This window comes from Varanus komodoensis, unplaced genomic scaffold, assembly GCF_004798865.1.
Source record: "Varanus komodoensis strain SLA01 unplaced genomic scaffold, ASM479886v1 scaffold8, whole genome shotgun sequence".
In the NCBI taxonomy this organism is placed as follows: Eukaryota; Metazoa; Chordata; class Lepidosauria; order Squamata; family Varanidae; genus Varanus; species Varanus komodoensis.
In genome coordinates, this window is record NW_025336481.1 from 1,431,720 (window position 1) to 1,448,694 (window position 16,975).

The window sequence follows — 16,975 nt, forward strand, 5'->3', positions numbered from 1 at the left end:
CCAGACGGGCTGCGGGACCCATCGCGAGGGGGGAGGGCGGGGCGACGGGAGCGGAGAAGGGGCCGAGGGCGAGTCCGCAAGCGCTTCGGGCGGATTCTGTGGTCCTGAAGCTGCCGAGCGGCCGGGGCCGCGCAGGGGCTGACATTCGGGTTGCACTGCGGAAAAAGGAGGCTCTTAATTTGCCAGCCCCTGAAACTCACTTGCCACGTTGTGTTGGAGTGCGACCCCCATCATTCCCAGCCAGCATAGCAGAAGATCCTCCAGAATTCTGGAAGGCAGCAGCTCGAGGAAGGAACACCGCATGGATCAACTCCGTGGAAGAAGCCCCAGCCTTGAATTTACGAGAGGGCTGTCATCATAGGCTTGCATATATTTGTGCGGATCTTATTTATTTATTTAGCGTAGGATGAGGCCACGACGAGAGAAAACGCGAATATATAACACACAATCCGCACAAATATATGCAAAACTTCTGCAGGGGTACAGGAATTGCCTCATAATTGGATAGTTCCGCTAACCAGGCGATCGCCTCTGGTGTTGCTTTGTGCAGATCTTCTAAGGAGCCAGGAAACACGCATCTTGGGCATTCTTACAAAATACGTTTGATGGTTTGCACTGCGGCACCACAGTCACAACAAGGAGAATCTTTCCATCCCCACTGATACGGGCAGAGGCGTTCCTTCTGGTATTACATCTAATTCTATTCAATTTTGTTCAGAACGAGCGAAGCAGGTTATAGCCAGGGAGTTTGGAAGAGGGATCACAGGTGTCCAAGCCACAGTAGGCCTAAAGCATAGTCCCACGGAAACTAACTGGTGGGCTATATGGATGCAGTCCTAGGCACACTTACTTAGAAAGAGTGGGGATAAAGCAGAAAGTAGAAAGCAGGGTGTGTGAGACAGATGAAGCAGAATAAATGGTAATTTCTCCAACCGGAGGGATGTAACCAGTGGGGTCTCTCAGGGTTCTGTTTTAGGATCAATGCTTATCAACCTATCCATCACTTATTTGGAGTTCGGAGTAAGCAGTGGGCAGGTTTGCTGAGGCTACTACATTATTTAGGAATTGTGAGAAGCTCCAAAGGATCTCTCCAGGATGGGAGAGAGGGCATGAAAATCATGGATCCCTAGAATAGTAGAGTTGGAAGGGACCAACGGGTCTGCACCCCTGCTCAGTACATGACTCCCAAGTCTCAGGTGGCTGCCCAGTTGCAAATACAATGGCAAACTCAGTTTAATATAAGCAGGTGTAAAGTAATGCACATCCCTGCAAATAATCCCAACTTCAGGTATAGGCTGATGGGATCTGAGCTGGCAGTGACAGATCAAGAAAGGGATCTGGGGGTTGTGGCGGACACTTGATTGACATTTTGACCCAGTGTGTGGCAGCTGTGAAAAGGATAAACTCCATGTTGTGAGGTGCTGTCAAGTTATCTCCAACTTACGGTGACCCCCTGAGCCTTCCAACTGTTTATCCTTGACAGTCCTGCTCAGCTCTTCCAAATGCAAGGCTGTGGTTTCCTTGATGGGGTCCATCCATCTTGCATTTGGTCCTCCTCTTCTTTTGCCTTTGACTTGCCCTGGCAGGCTGGTCTTCTCCAGAGAGTTGTACTTTCTCGTGAGGGGCCCATATCAGGACAATCTCAGCTTTGTCATTTTTGCCTCTAGGGAAAACTCTGCCTTGATTTATTCAAGGGCCCCCTTACAGTCGTTGCCTTTCTGTTGGTCCAGGGCACCCACCAAGCTCGATTCCAGCACCGTGTTTCAATGCCTCTATAGTCTTCCTGTCAACTTTCCTTACTGTTCAGCTTTCACAACCAAATGTGGTCCTGGCTTGGTCTCCAGTGAAACATCCTTAGCATTTGATTATCTTTTCTAGTTCTTTCATCACTGTCCTTTCCAGTCTTCTTCAAATGTCTTTGCTGCAGTCTTCGTTTGAATGAATGACTGAGCTGAGGAATGCAAAATCTTTCACAATTCCAGTTTCTCCGTCGTTAACAGGAATGTTCTGTAATTCTTCTGTAGCCATGATTTTTCTTTCCGTAATGTTTGGCTGCAGTCCCATTTTTGCATTTTCCTCTTTCACTTTCACCAGGAGTCATTTTAATTCATTGCTGATTCTGCCACAAATATGGTATTACCTGCATATCTTACATTCCTGATGCGTCTTCCGCCAACTTTCACTCCTTCTTCTGATTCCAGTACAGCTTTCCTTATATGTTCTGCATATCGATCGAACAGATAAAAAGATAATCTACACCCTACAACCATTCCGTTTCTCCATATTTTTAGTAACAGTAGTTTCTTGTCCACAATGCACCAGGACAATCAAGTGCTGGGGCAGCCCCTTTCCTCCTTCCCATGGTCCACACAGTCAAGGGATTTGCTGTGGTTTATAAAGCATGGAGTGATCTTTGCAAATTCTTTGCTGTGCTCCACTAGCCTCCATATGTTTGCGACATGATCTATAGCGGCTCTTCTTTTCTGGGACAGATAAAACTACCAAGGTCGTACTCCCTATATATAATCTTTGGTGTGCAGTGCTTATATTTGATGTACAGTTTGGGTTGCCTTACCTGAAAAAGGACATTATTGAGTTGGAAAAAGGGCAAAGAAGGGCAATGAAGATGATCAAGAGGGTGGAGCAATTCCCCCGTAAGGAACAAGTTCAACAACTGGCGTAGTTTAGCCAGGAGAGGAGGCAAGGAAAGGGAGACATGATAGAGTTTAAAATTGGGCGCGGTGGGGAGAAGGTGGAGGGGGAGACATTTTTCTCCCATTACGCTCACACCCAGCATCATCCCATGAAGCTGTTTGGGGTAAGGTTTAGGACAAATAAAAGGAAGGACTTCTTCACACAGTGCATAGTTAAACTGTGGGATTTGCTGCCATGGGAAGAGGTGATGACTACCCGTCTGGAGGGCTTTAAACGGGGATTGGGCAGATTCATGGGGCGGGGGGAGGCTCTCCGTGGCTACTGCCTTGCTGGCTATGCATTCCCTGCTTCTGCAGAGGTGGTCTGCCTCCATTCCCCCATTGCTGAGGAGTTGGGCAGGAGGAGGCCTTGCACCCGTCCTGCTTGGGGGATCCAGCGGGCAGCTGTTTTGCCACCGTGTGTACAGAGTGCAGGACTGGATGGTTCTTGGCTGTTCTTACGGAAGTAACTCCCACTGAATTCAATGTGTGTGGTTGTTCAGTAGTCACTGGTAAGATTGGGAAATGTCTTTGCCTCCCAGCTGTCCTGTTTGTTAGTTTACCCTACCGAGAAGCTTATTCTACCTCCAGTATCTATAGCGAATAGCTTTTGCTGCTGGTTGCTTACAATTTTCTGCCTCCATCTTTTCTATGCTCCAGCACAGTCTATTTACCTTTTGCTAAATTTTGAGCAAGAAAAACATAAAGCTTCTAATATCGCAAACGTAGATTATTTTATTTATGTATTTATTTCCTTTCTATCCTGCCCAAGAGCCCAAGGGCTCTCTGGGCGGTTAACGAATTTTTAGCATATGTCTCGCTGTTTCTCCGTCGGGAAACTTAAGGCGCCCTGATGCAAATGAACGGGGAAACTTTTTTGATGTCATTCGTTATATACTGCCTTTTGGCGACGTTGCGCTGGAAAGCGCCTTTATTCCGACGGTGATTCATCAGCATCACAGCCATAATTAAGAATTGCCGTATAATTAAGACGCTTTTTCCCCATGTGTTGCCGGCATTCAACCAGGAGAGGGCGCCAACGCCCTTCCCTTCGTTTGCGGGCGTCGCATTGCGCAAGCGCCCTCCTTCTGTAGGCGAGCGTCTCCTCCCTGGCCACTTTACATTTTTTCGCATGCGCACTCCGCGCTATCAACGCAAACCTCGCTGCCTTGGAGCCGCGCGTGCGCACAGCAGGCTCGAACGGCCGCTCACGCATGCGCAGTTCCCTTCCCCCGGCCGGTGAAGGAGCAAGGCAGCACCGGCGGAGAGACCGCAGCCTAACGGGCGCGGGGAAGGCGCTGCCATCGCCGCCGAAACGACCGAACCTTTTCGGCGCCTTCTCCTTCACAGTTCCTGTCTGCCGCTCCCTTCCCCTGAGTCAGCCGGTGACCGGGGCCGGGGAGGAGAAGCGGGCAGGGGCGGGGCTTTTTCGCCAGGTTCCGAGGTAAGGGCGGGGCCGGTCGGAATTGGCAGGAGGGACGGCCAATGGGAAGGCCTCCACTTTGGGCACGCTCTTGGCCTCGCTGTGATTGGTTCAGCTTGGGGGCGGGGCCATACTTTATGCTGGCATTTGGGGGTTGAATGGGAGGAAATGAATGGAGGAAAGGAAGGGGCGGCGACGGTGGGGGTGGGCCAGCGTGGAAGCGGCGCCCTGGGGAGAAGCACGCCGGGCGGGCGGGGGAGGGGCGGGCGGCCGGCCCTGCAGCGCCTGGCCCCGGATGCGCTTGGCGGCCAGCGGGCACAGTGGTGAGAGCGCGGGCCGGGGCTGGGAGCCTGGCCGTGGTGCGCGCCGGGTGGCCTGAGGCCCGGCCCTGGCCCTCAGCCTCGCGCATCTCGCCCGGGCGCGGTGCCCATTCGGGGTTCAGCAGCGCTTAAAGGGCCCGGCGTCTAATTGTGCGTTCGGAGTGGTGCCAGCCGGCATGCGCCGCCTCTTACGGCTGAGCCCACCCCCCTCTGCAAACCAGGCCACTCCGTCAAAACGATGGGCCCATGTTGCCCGGGAAGGGGATGCTCTGGGATCCGTAAGTGCCTGTCGAATGCGGCCGTGAAGAAATGGCGCATTAATCTGCGTGCAAAGAGAGCACTGGCAGAGTTGTGCACTGGGGGGCCATGATCAAGGCCTCCTCCCGCCCTGGCTGGTGGATTTAACCCGTGTATTCTGGCCTGCCTCCCTAATTCCACCCCATTTGCACGATGCCTGACCCCTCCAGCCTTTTTGGATGACAGCTCACACCATTCTTCACCATGCTGGCTGGGGCTGATGGAAATTGTATTCCAGAGTATCTAGAGATACTGCAGGTCTGCCACAGCTAGTAGAACGGACCTTTCTGTCTTGAAAAGCTCTCCATGCCATATCCCTAAAGTATTCTTAAATGACATCACATGGCGTGTTGGGTGGGTGGGTGGGTGGGGAGAGCAGATGGCAGTGAGCTGTGCTGTAGCTGAAGAACAAACAGTGGAAGGACATGGTGGACATAAAGATACGTGGGTTGGAGAGTGGAAGGGCTAGCGGGAGTAGGGGCACTCCTCTGCCCTGTCTGAAGGGAAGTGTAACGGGTAGAGAGGCATTCCGTTTGCCTGAGCCCAGCAGGGTCCATCGTTCCGACAAACATCGGATGAGCCCGGTGATTTGGCCAAAGTTTCGCCTTGTCCAGCATCCTGGTTACCGCAGTGGTCTACCAGAGGCCTCCAGGACACTGCTGTGCTTGAATTATTCCAGCGATTATTCAGGCATCATTATTATTATAACATTTCTATGCCGCCCCTTGCCGAAGCCTCGGGGCGGCTTACAACACAATATGCACCTCATGTTTGCATATTACAATGTGTGTGTTTGAATACCTATCTTCTTCTTATTGCAATTCCTTAATTCCTTGCTTAGTAACCGGCTTCTAATGATCTTTTAAAAAAATACACCCATCAACGTTTTCATATTTTATCTTGCCATGAACATGTTGTAACAAACAGGGTACGTTGAGATTTAAAAAGCAAAGGAAGACTGCAGGCACACCTCTGTAAACATACTCGCTGGCAGATGAGAGACAAGCATGGTGCAAGGGGGGAGAAAATGGTGCCCCTGCTTTTCCACACCCCACTTCATCAGGCCTTTTCTTGACATTCTGATGAACTTTGGTGGCGCAGAAGTTATCTTACGGTTTCCTGAGCAGGCTCCAGGACTTCAGCACGGCACCAGGGAGGGGCCCCTGCCTCTTCCTGGGGTGGGCCAGGGTCAGTGGGGAGCGCCAGTTTTATTTGGCTGCAGAGAGGGCCAAAATGACCGACTGCACAGGTCAAACATTAGCTCTGCTGTTGCCAGTAGAGCCCGTCTCTGAGGCCAGGCAGCGCTGGCTACGTGAGCTGAAGCTTCTGCTTGGATTATCTTGAGGCAGTCTCTCTCTCCCATCCAGATCTACTAGATAGGATGGTTTTTGGGAAAGGATAAGCATAGCCCCACGAGCTGGGAAAGATACAGCGAAAGGACATAAAAATGATCAAGGGGCTTGACCAAGCTTCAGCAGCCTTAGAAAAAAGCCAAGTCGGGGGAGGCATCATAGAGGTGTTTAAAATAATGCATCGTGCGGAGAAAGGGGAGAGGGAGAAACGTCCCCCCTTTCCCATAACACTCTAACCTGGGGTCGCCCCAGGAAGCTGATGGGTGGGAGTTTGAGGGCAGATAGAAGGAAGTCCTCCTGCACTATGGAATTCGCTTTCACAAGAAGAGGTGATGGCTGCCAGGCTAGATGACTTTGAGCTGCCTCCTTCAGCAGTTGCCAGGGCGTGGGCAGGAGCAGGGCTTGCCCCCATCCTGCTGGAGGGATCCTGTGGGCGGCTGGGTCGCTGCTGTGGGTAAGGAGCGCTGCTCTGGGACAGCAAGGCTCCGTACCGTGCGGAGGGAGACCATGACACGCCTCACACCCCTCATTTTTTAATGCCGTGTGGAGAGATGTTTGATATTGGTTGTACCCTGTCATTTTCCTTTTGTGAGGAACGCAAGGCACCTTCCCCTCATTTTATCCTCACAACAACGGTGTGTAGCAGATTTGTTGACGGTCAAGAACTCTCACCTGGTCAGCTTCGTGGCCGGGTGGGAAGTGGATCCTGGTCTCCGAAGTGCCACACAGGCAGTCTGACCTCTGCACTCGCTGGCTCCGGGTGGTTGCTTCCATGGGAGAAAATGGCGCTGCTGCCCATTCAGTTTTCACTCCTGCAGCAGTGCCGTTTTGACCCCTGGGATGCCGAATTGATGGCGGATTGCTCACTACCCGTCCTGTTGCCAGAGGGCCCCGCTTTCCACCCGCCTTCTCAACTCGGTGCCTTGCCAATATTTTGAATTGTATCTCCCACCTTTCCTCATCACTGGCCATGCCGGCTGGGGATTCTGGGAGCTTAAATTCCCCACAACTGGAGGGCGCCAGGTTGCAGGGGCTGCCAAGCCACCCGGACCGACCGGCAGATCATTTGCAGAACTCCAGGCAGAAAATACACCGTGCAGCAGCCCAGCCATTTTAAGGGGCATTATCTAAACCTTGGGGTCCCGGAGGTGAGCGTGGACTGGCGTTCGGTGTCCTATTTCTCAAAGTAGCGGCTGCCACAATTCCCGCTTCTGTGCCGGAGCAGAAACGGCTCTCGGGGGGTGTTGCTGGGAGGCGTTTGGAAGGACGTGCTTCCCCGAAAAGTTCCTCGGGCGGATGCTGCAAGTTTCAGGCAGGCGGCGTCCCGTCCCTCCCGCCTCCCGAGGCGGGCGCAAAAGGAGGCCCCCGCGCGTCCGCAGCGCGGGGAGTCCGTGCTTGCGAGCGCGCGCCCGGGACCCTCCGCGCGACGGCGCAGCGCAGCGCAGCGCAGGGGAGCGCGCCGCGGTGCCAGGCGCTGGGCGCTTCCGCGGGCGGGGCGGGACCCCTCGGGGGGCGGGCGGTGCCCGGAGCCTATCTGCGCCGCCGCCCCGCCTCCTGGGCGCTCGCTCCGGCAGGGCGCGCTCTGCCGAGGCTCGCAGACCCGGGAGTCGGCGCCCTCTCCAGGGGGTAAGTGCGCGCAGCTCCCTCCCGGCATCCCGGCAGGGCAGAGCCCGGCCATTGTTACCCGGCGGCCTGGCGGGGCGGAAGGGGCGCTTCCGTGGCGCCGCGCGTGGCCGCTGCAAGCGCAGGGGGCGCGGGGAGAGGGCGGCCCACCCCGGGGGCGATCCCGCGCTCAGTCGGACCCCGCGGGGCGCGCGGCCGCCCGCCCGCCCGCCTGCCCTGCGCCTGGTCCCGCGCGGGGGCTGCGTGTGCGGGCCCAGCTTTCCCAGTTCTTGGAATCTCTCGCGCGTGACTCATGCCTGTTTGTCGGGCTGGCGGCGGCGGCGGCGGCGGCCCAGATGGCGGAGGTCCGCTCAGCCTCCGCGGTCTTTCCCTTGCCTGCTTATCGCCCACAGCAGCCAATAAATTCCCCGAGCAAATGCAGAACATACTTCGAGGCAGGAAACTCTCGCCTCTGACTTTGCCTCCGGAGAAAAAGTGGAACCCGCGCTGGCTTGCCAGGGCGGAATGGAAAGGCTGCGTATCAAAACGCCCCGGACCCCTCGTGGCCTTGAAATCTAAGTCAAGGTGATGTACCTGGGCACTTGGCCCGAGCACACCTGAAACCAGCCACTAGCCCGCCCTCGAAGTTGTTCTTTTTTAAAAATACTTTCCCTCATCGGTTTGCTCTCTGTTGCCATGCCAGGGTTCCCCTGACCCTCGGGAAAGGCGCGGCACCGGAGGCGGCAGCGTCGCCCACCCGGTACCTGAGCTATTGTTGAGCGACGCTTGTCCCTTTAAAGCAACCAGGAAGGGCTTTGATCCCGGGGAGGGGGAGATGCAGGGGCGTGAAGGAGGAGGCGCCTCCATGCCTCGCTGCTGCAGCAGATCCGCAGCACTCAATCAAGGTGGCAGAAGGAGTCCTCCTGGGTTTTCAGAGCCTCTGTTCTGACTGGCAGGCAGCACGATCGCTCCAGCCGGGGCTGGTTTTGCTCCCAGAGGCTGAGCTCAGATGTGGGGGGCACGGGGGGGTGGCGAGCATCGTGGCCCTGCTGCACAGGGCTTTGGGACAAAGGATCCCAGAGGAGGCACCTGAGCTGTGTGGAATAAACCCCGGTGGATCATGCAGTCTCGGTGCTGGCCAGACTAAGTTCAAGGATGGGCCATCGGGATGCTCCCGAATATTCGAGCTTCCTGCGGTGGTGAAATGCAGCTTCTGTCTCTGTGCCAGGAAGTGGTGGTGAAGGCTGGTCCTCTAACCGCCTTCTCTCCTTCTCTGTCCTCTTTCTCTCGCGAAGCTTCCCTGTTTGGCCTTTGGATGGTTGCCACGAGGATGGAGAGGAGCGGCATCCTGGCCCGGTAAACGCACAGGTCGGCTCGTGTTTTGGGCCATGGACTCTCTGAGACACCCTGAGGTGTAAAGATGTCGAGCAGAAACAGGGCGCTTGTGACAGACTTCATTTCCTACAAGCTGTCTCAGCGGGGCCACAGCTGGAATGAGATCGAAGGCGACGAGGGAAGCAGGACTGAGCTGGCCGACGAGATGGGGGGCGTCCTCAACGGGAGCCCCTCTTGGCACACCGGCAGCAGCCCGGTCGTCAATGGGGCGACGGGGCACCTGACCATCCTCGAAGACCTGGAAGACGGTCCCCGGGAGGATGTGAGGCAGACGCTCAGGGAGGCTGGCGACGAGTTCGAACTGCGGTACCGGCGGGCTTTCAGCGACCTCACCTCCCAGCTGCACATCACCCCCGGCACCGCGTACCAGAGCTTCGAGCAGGTGGTGAACGAACTCTTCCGCGACGGGGTGAACTGGGGGCGGATTGTGGCGTTTTTCTCCTTCGGAGGGGCCCTGTGCGTGGAGAGTGTCGACAAGGAGATGAGAGTGTTGGTGGGCCGGATTGCCAGCTGGATGGCTACTTACCTGACCGAGCACCTGGACCCCTGGATCCAAGAGAACGGCGGCTGGGTAAGCGTTTGGCAGCGGTGGGGGAAGGGCACCGCTCGATGTTGAGAGCGGCGCATGTGACCTCGCGCGAGCGGCGACACCTGGCGCAGTTTTGGGGGGGGGGCTGGTGTGACAGTGAAGCATCCGGCACAGCCGTTTTCTCCTGGGGGGCTTCAGCAGGGAAGGCGTTGCTATCGGTCTGGACCACTTGGGTTGCTTGTGCGTGTTTGCCCCTCTTGGCGCAGGGAAGGGGGAATATCTGTGCGTGCACCTCTGCTTCAAGACACCTCTGCTGTCAAGGTGCCTATGAAATGTTGGACTGCCAGACGCTGGGAGTAGGCCAACAGGAGTTGTGGCTGTGATCCATTTCATCTGTGGCCTCCAGCTCTCTGATGGAGGCTTGGCTAGACGTTCCTTGGGTTCTTCATGTCTAGTACAGGATGCACAGTACTAAGCTCTTTTCTCAGCTGAATGGTTGACCAGTGTCAGATGGAGCCGTGTCCTTTACTTCTGGTCACCTACAGGCCTGCCTGTGGATTTCATTCCTCAGGCAGGGCCGTGCTACCGGGTGCCTGCCGGATGTTCCAAGCTACGGTTCCTATCAGCCCCAGCCAGCACAGCCAATGGGCAGGGGCTTTGGGGTTTTTAGTCCAAGCATCTGGAGGGCACCCGTTTACCTACTCCTGCTGGAACGTTCCACACACAAGGACCACCGAGGGAAGCCTCTGGGGTCCTTTTCGTCCACTCTGTCTGTATGGTGACCTGATACAAAAGAATGGCGACTTAATCCGGTAAGCATCACACCCGCTTATGAACTTCTCTTTCCCCACCCGCAAGGCTGGGTCAGTGCACTGCTGGTCCGGGGTTGCAGCAGCTCCTGTGCAGAACCGGGAGCAGATGAAGAAGTGAAGCAAGAGGCTGATCTCTCATCCAGTTCACAATCCGCTGTAAGGGGGGTGAATTTCTGGGACCGAAGTATCCAGGGAAAGGCTCATGAGGCAACTGTAGTCTGGTTATTTACTAAATTTTTAAACTACCCAGTAACCTATGTTCTCTGGCCAGTATGCAAACTGAAAGCATGAAGAAGTAATAACACAATAAAACAAGTCAGATAAAAAGCTAAGATAAAGCAAACAGTGAGTAACGCATGATAAAATCAGAAGCGGAACCTGCAAGAAGGATGTAACCGTGCAAAGATCTGCAGGCACTAAAATCTCTGGGAAAGTGAGAATACCGTCATCCACTCCTCCAGAGAGCACACCTGCCAGGTGAGCCTCGCGGAGAAGGGGGATCCACCGGTGTGACGCCACCTTCGAAAAGGCCCTCTTTCCGGTAGGTCTCTCCTTGCCTCGTTTGGCTGGGGAAGAGCCCCTGAAGAGCACCGCTCACTGAATCTGCTGATTGCTGCGCTCGACCCTGCCTTTTTTCTCCTGTTGTCCCTAGCTGTGAGAGAGACGCCCTCCCGAGGCGCGTTTTGGTGCCTTGCTGATGTGCTGTGGAAAAGGGCAGGTCCTGGGACTGCCCAGGGCCTGGCAGGATGTGACTTCTGGGTGGGGCCCGGCGCTCGCCTTTGGCAACTCTGTGGTGTTCTTCATGCTGGACAGGAGGTCCCTTTGGCGTGCGGCAGCTGCAAGCCAGTGCCGGCACAATGGAGCGCTGCCCTACCTCCTAGAGAGTGCTTTGCGGGGAAACCGAGACCCGTATCTTGACATCCACCCCGGTAGGGACCAGGCGTTTTGCTAGCCACGGGCCCCGTCCGGCTGGAGCTGTCGTGGGCAGCGGGACCCGTGGCCAGCGTTCGGGGCAGGTTCAGCCCGTGCGCAGCTCCTGCTTTCCCCTTGCATTCTGCGAAAGTGGAGGCGTGCTCCCTCCTTGGAAAGCGTCGCCCCGTGCTTTCTTTGTGCCTAGCTGCTGAGAGCCCCCAGGGACCAGCCGCAGGTCCTTGGGCAAAGTGCCCCCCCCCCCATTATGGCTTTCTGCTTTCCTCCTCCAGGAACTGCAGTGCAGAGTGAGGGTTGGCCCAACTGTGGCTGCTACCCAAACCAGGGGGATCAGATTCCGTCCCGTGGAGTTTGGTTGAAAAGAGGGCCCTGGGCTTGCAAGCCCCCGGCTGCCCCTCAGTGTGCTTGAGGGGGTCTCGCCCCGGCTTGGTCCAGTGGACCCATCCCGCCGTCCCCTGGAAAACGCTTCCGGTGCCCCGTGCAGCTCGCTTTTGCTGAGCGGCCTTCTCAGCGCAGCGGCAGGGATGCGTGTGGATGGGGGCCCTCAGCCACTTGGGAGTGAATGCGGCACCCACATGCTACAGCAGAGGGGTCGCCAGGCCGGTGCTGAACCAGGGTCACGGGGTGAGAGGTGGGAGCGCTGGAAGGGGCCACTTTTCAGCTCAGGAATGCCTGGAATGCAGCTGGCCTGGGGCACAGCCTGGGGTGTGTCTGCCCAGACCGACCAGACTAGTTCCGCTTCCTTCCTAAGCCCATCTTGCCCACTGGCCCCGTCCCATTAGCACCTTCCTCTTCCCCTGCCCACAGGACGGACGGACGGACGGATGGACGCCCCCCAGCTTCTCAGATTAGTCCAGGATCCAATGGAGCTTTCCACATCCCTGTCGCGCTGGTGACGATTGGGTTGTATCCTGGAGACCAAGGCGATAATGTAATCTGATTTTGTAAACGAACTCCCCAGGGGGATTTAGATTAAATTGCTGATGGAAAGTCACTGGCCCTTGCTTGTCGGAAGGGTGGGAGCCCTCCCCGCCCCCACCCAGCGCGCACCAGACTCGGCCCTTTTTGTGTCTAAGCGCAAATGCATTGTTCGGGCAAATATTTGTGCAGCCACTGGGAGGGGGGCAGGTCTCGCTGGGGGGGGGGGTGGCACAGCCACTGTTGCTGCCGCTGAGATCTCGCCTGGCCTCCTCTGGGTTGGAGCATCTCCCTCCGCCTGGCCGATGTTAAAGGTCATGCTGGCCCTGGGTGGGTGGTGGAGACTTCGCGTGAAGGAAGCACAGCTAGGCAGTCTTATTTGTGTGTTTTGCTTTCGTCCTGCCTCTTTTTCCCTTCCGAGGAACTCGAGGTGGCTTACATAATCCTCTTCCTCCTGTCAGTCTTACCCTCGCAACAACAGCCCTGCGAGATAGGTTGGGTGTGCCTGGCCCAAAAGCACCCAGTGGGCTCCCAGGCTGCCTGAGTCCCAGTCCTGCACTTCTAACCAGGACCCCACACGGGCTCTCTGTGGTTCGTGGCATCCATGTGGACACATCTGCAAAGACCCTACAAGAGTCTCACGTTTCCTTATTTCTAAGACTTGATCCCATTCTTCCTCCAAGGATTCAGGTTGGCTCCCTTCCTACTTTTTAATCCTCTGAGCAGCCGCTGAGGTCAGGAAGGCCAAGCAAGTGCCGTCCAGTGTATTCGTGGCCAATCCTTCACCTCCTCAGTTTGTCCAGCAAGGTAACCCAGTGTTCCCTAATCCAGCACCTTCCACATCTGTTGGACTACAGTTCCCATCGCCCCGAACAGCCGATGGCCAGGCCAGCCGGGGAGTATGGAAGCTGCAGTCCAACATCTGGAATGGGTCCCTGCCCCGTTAGCGTGCGTCACGCAGATAGAGTGGGCCAGAGGTGGGGCAGTCGGGGAGACGGTCTTGCCCCTTCCCTGTCTCCCTCGACGCTCGTCAAATACAGGGCAAGGCTGACTGCTCCCTGCTGTCCGTGCATGGAGTGCAAATGTTCGTACAGGATCCTTGTAAAATAGGGAGGGATCTGTATTTATAAGGCATTTTGTAAATCATGTATAAGAATAAATAAATTAAATATGCAAAGAAGCATCACTGCGCATGCGTACGTAGGGGGACAAAAGGTATGTGCAGACAAACCATGTCCGTCTCCCCTTCCCTGCACGTGCCACGTTACCCCCAGTGGAGCCGTCCTCCCCCCCCCCGCCCAGTGGCTAGGCACACTTTCCAGCAGAGCCTGGCCTACAGCCATCCACCATATTTCTTTTCCACAAATGCCTTTTTAATTTTTAGAAAGCCCCTATAAACAGCCACAGCGGGGCGGGGACACTGGTGGATGCCAAAGGCGATGGCCACTCTCGGGCCGGGGTCCACAGGCGCCTGCTGGGAGGCTGCAGAGCCCGGGCGGCCCTGGAAAACGTGGCAGGGCAGCTCCGTGCAGGAAGCCACAGCCCCAGGCTCATGCCTGGAGGCAGCCACGGGCAAGCGGCACCTTCGCTCCCAGAGCCCTCCCACGGCGGGCCGGGGCCCTGCCGCCACTGCTCCACCCCCAGCCGGCGGGCTCGCGAGGCGGCTCCTCTTTTCCCCGTCCGCAGAGGCAGCCCTCTGCCAGCCTCCCGCCGGCGCTGCCCTCCTGCTCTGCCCAGCGTGGCCTTGTTAGCGCAGGATTAGTGCTCCCTGGGGGCCGGGGAGCAGCCTCGGCCAGCCTCTTTCAACGCTGCTGTTGTGGAGAAGGCGTTGCTGGCGAGAAGGACCCACAGAGAGGCCTGCAAGTTCTGGCAGGCCTGCCTGGCAGCGAGCAGGCTCCGTGTGTTCGTGCACATTCCCCAGCGTCGCTCAGCGGTTTATGTCTTGGGAGAGTGCTTGGGCAGCAGCACACTTCAGAGGGGCTGCCGCGATAAATCTGTGGCTTTATCCACCTCCGAGAGGTCAGAGCCAGGCTGTCCGTCTGCAGATAAGCAGAGGCACGTTTGGCGGTGAAGCAGGGTAGTTGGACGCCACGGGAAGGGGTCCCGGTCCTACTGCGGGCTTCCTGCTCAGCTCTCCTCCTAATCCGTTCATGGAGGGGGTCTCGCACCTTCTGAGGGACACGACTGCTTCCGTGCCCAAGGCCCTTGTCCGCAGGCAGCAGTGCCGGCTCGGGTCCCTCTCCTGCCTTGGGCGGGCAGCACAAATGAGCACAACCTCCCAGAAGGTGCGGATGGGAAGCAGCGGCCAGCTCTGGTGTTGCACGGCACAAGTGACCAGCTGTTCAGAAGCGCACAGCTGGAACCGAGGCCGGGCATCTGGGGGAGGGGGGGCTGCTGGATGTTTCGGTCTGCACACCCACAGGACTGTGCTGTTTTGTCAGTCCGAATGCCTTCTTTGCAAATCGGCAACGCTCTTGTTTCCCTTTGCAGTGGTATGTGGAAAGGAATGTGCCAGGCGTGTCTCTGAGCAGGATTGCTCAAGCGCTGTGGCAAGGTGAACTCTGGCATTCATGCCTTTTAGCCGTGCCCTGCCGCACTCGCGAAGTTTGCACGGAGCAGCAGCCAGCCACTTCAGATTCCAGCCCCTCGCTCCTTCGCGCCTCTCTGGTCCGGCGCAGGGATGCCCTCGCGGGCACAGAAGCCAGGTGGGGCTGCCTGCAGCCCTGGGAAGGGGCTGATCTGACGGGACGCACCCCCGGCTCGCCGAGGGGCTCACCCGTGGACGTCGCTGCCGGTTCTTCCACTCGCCGAGGCCTGGCCTAGCGGGAGGCAGCCGTCTGTCCCGCAGTCAGGAGCCGGGGAAGAGAGTCGGCTCAGTGAGTCTTTAAGGAGCCGTGCAGGGCTGTGGGGCGCAGGTGCTGCCAGAAGAGAACGCCTTGTTGCCCCCGTACTGCCGGAGGCTCATTCTGCCCTCCGTCCAGGACCCCTTCCCCTCCCTTGTACTCTGGCTGCCCTTGGCCAGAAAGGACTCCAGCCAGCGGCCACCGTCAGCAATTTCCCGGTCTTGTGGGAGTCAAGACACCAAGCCCAAGTCATGTTGTTCTGTCAGGCGACCATCCTCCTTCCTCCGCTCAGCCGTGTCTGCACTTCCTCGGGTGACGCAAGGAGTCATCGACCCGCTTGGTTCATAGAAACATAGAAACAGAGCAAGTCGGAAGGGGTCTCCCGGGCCATCTAGTCTGACCTCCGGCACCAGCCGGCTCCGCTCATGACATGCCCGCCATGTGCATGTCCAGCCTGTCCTTGAACACCCGCACCGATGGGGCCTCAGCCACCTCCCGTGGAATGGATCCTTGGGATGGTTCCTTGTTTTGCCTTTGCAGCAGCTTAGAAAAGGGCCTTGGGACAGGTGAGGAGCTGCTGTTGTGTCCGCGCAGGCTGCTGGACGAGAACCGCTGCAAGAACTGTGGGTCTCGTACAGCCCAGGGAGAAAGCGGTCCCAGACCGAAGGCCTCACTTGTTCCCCCCACAATCCTCCCCTTGCGGCCGATGTGCCTGCCCGGCAAGGGAGGCGTGGGGAGTGCAGCGAGTCCATGTCCCAGGCCTGAAGGGGGTCTCGGGGCAGCCCTTCTGAATGGCTTCCGCACGTGGCCCTTCAGCAGCGGAAATCAGGGCTGGAGTGCTTTCCCGCGTGCTGCGTTCTCCCAAGATGTCCTTCGTCCCATGACTGAGACTTGCCCAAGAGCACCGTGTGATCGGGCAGTTGCAACACAGCTGGCAACCCAGCCCTTGCCAGGCCTGCTCCATGGACGGAGTCTCGCCCCGGGAGCCGTGCCTTTGCCTTTCCTCCTTCTGGCTCCCTGTGCGTTTTGCACTAGGTTCGGATTCGGTTTCCCAAGAATATCCGGTTACCTCTGCAGGGGACAATGGGCAGCCAAGCCCTAAGCGGCAGGTAAGTCCTGCAGGCCGAGAGACAGGATTGTTCCGCCTCGCTCACTCGGCTCTGTTCCTCGGATGGCAGCCCCTCAAGCTGATTCGGAAGTGGGAGGGGTTTCTGCAGAGCTCTTCAGGAAATGCCAGAGAAATGACTTCCCCCAGCCATTTCCTTTCCCAAATAGCATTCCTGCCCTGGAGAATGTGAGCGTGGAAAGGGCCCTTTGTGAGCCTCAGCTTCTCGCCCCCTCGTGCTTGCTCGGAAGCCCTCTGCAGGGGCCTTGCTTCCCTGGGCAAGGTTGCTGAATTTTCTCCGTGAATTAGTTTATTTTTTGTGTAAATAGAGAGGAAGATTCAGTGAGCAGCACCGCATTCCTTCTACTTCAGTTCTGTGAAGTTCATGAGAACGAGAACATGTGACGTTCATGTGCCCAGGCCATGATGATGAAGGTGTTGTTGTCGTTCTTGTTGGTTTTGCTGCTGCTGCTGCAAAAGGCAACTGGCTGGTGCTGCCCACAGAGCTGGGGCAGGGAGAGCTTTTGCGCACAAATATCCCTGGACGAAGAGCTGCTTGCTGCACAGGCCGACCCTCCTCATCCGGGCCTTTGCAGGCTGGTGCTGCCTGAACCCAGCGCCCGGTCCCAGAGCAAGAGCGGCCCCTTGTCCCGGCTGCCAATCCGTGGCGGCCGCCCGACGCCACGGCGGCACGTGCGGGCGCTCCGGTTCCCTCCACAGCGCAGAGAGCGAGCGCCATGTGCCGGCACGCCAGGC

General features: G+C 57.3%; 1 protein-coding gene across 2 annotated transcripts in view; it reads left to right on the forward strand.

Annotated features, from left to right (window-relative positions):
- Positions 1-4,116: 4,116 nt before the first annotated feature.
- The window catches only part of BCL2L1 (BCL2 like 1), a 42,339-nt gene continuing 29,480 nt past the window's right edge, over positions 4,117-16,975 (forward strand). The window contains exons 1-2 of one of the 2 annotated variants that reach the window (XM_044454975.1): positions 4,117-4,137; positions 8,983-9,653. In XM_044454975.1, coding sequence (XP_044310910.1) covers positions 9,108-9,653 — 546 coding nt within the window. In that variant the 5' untranslated portion in view covers positions 4,117-4,137; positions 8,983-9,107. Of the gene's footprint in view, positions 4,138-7,658; positions 7,712-8,982; positions 9,654-16,975 lie in introns of those variants that run through there. The other variant, XM_044454974.1, reaches the window with a different exon arrangement.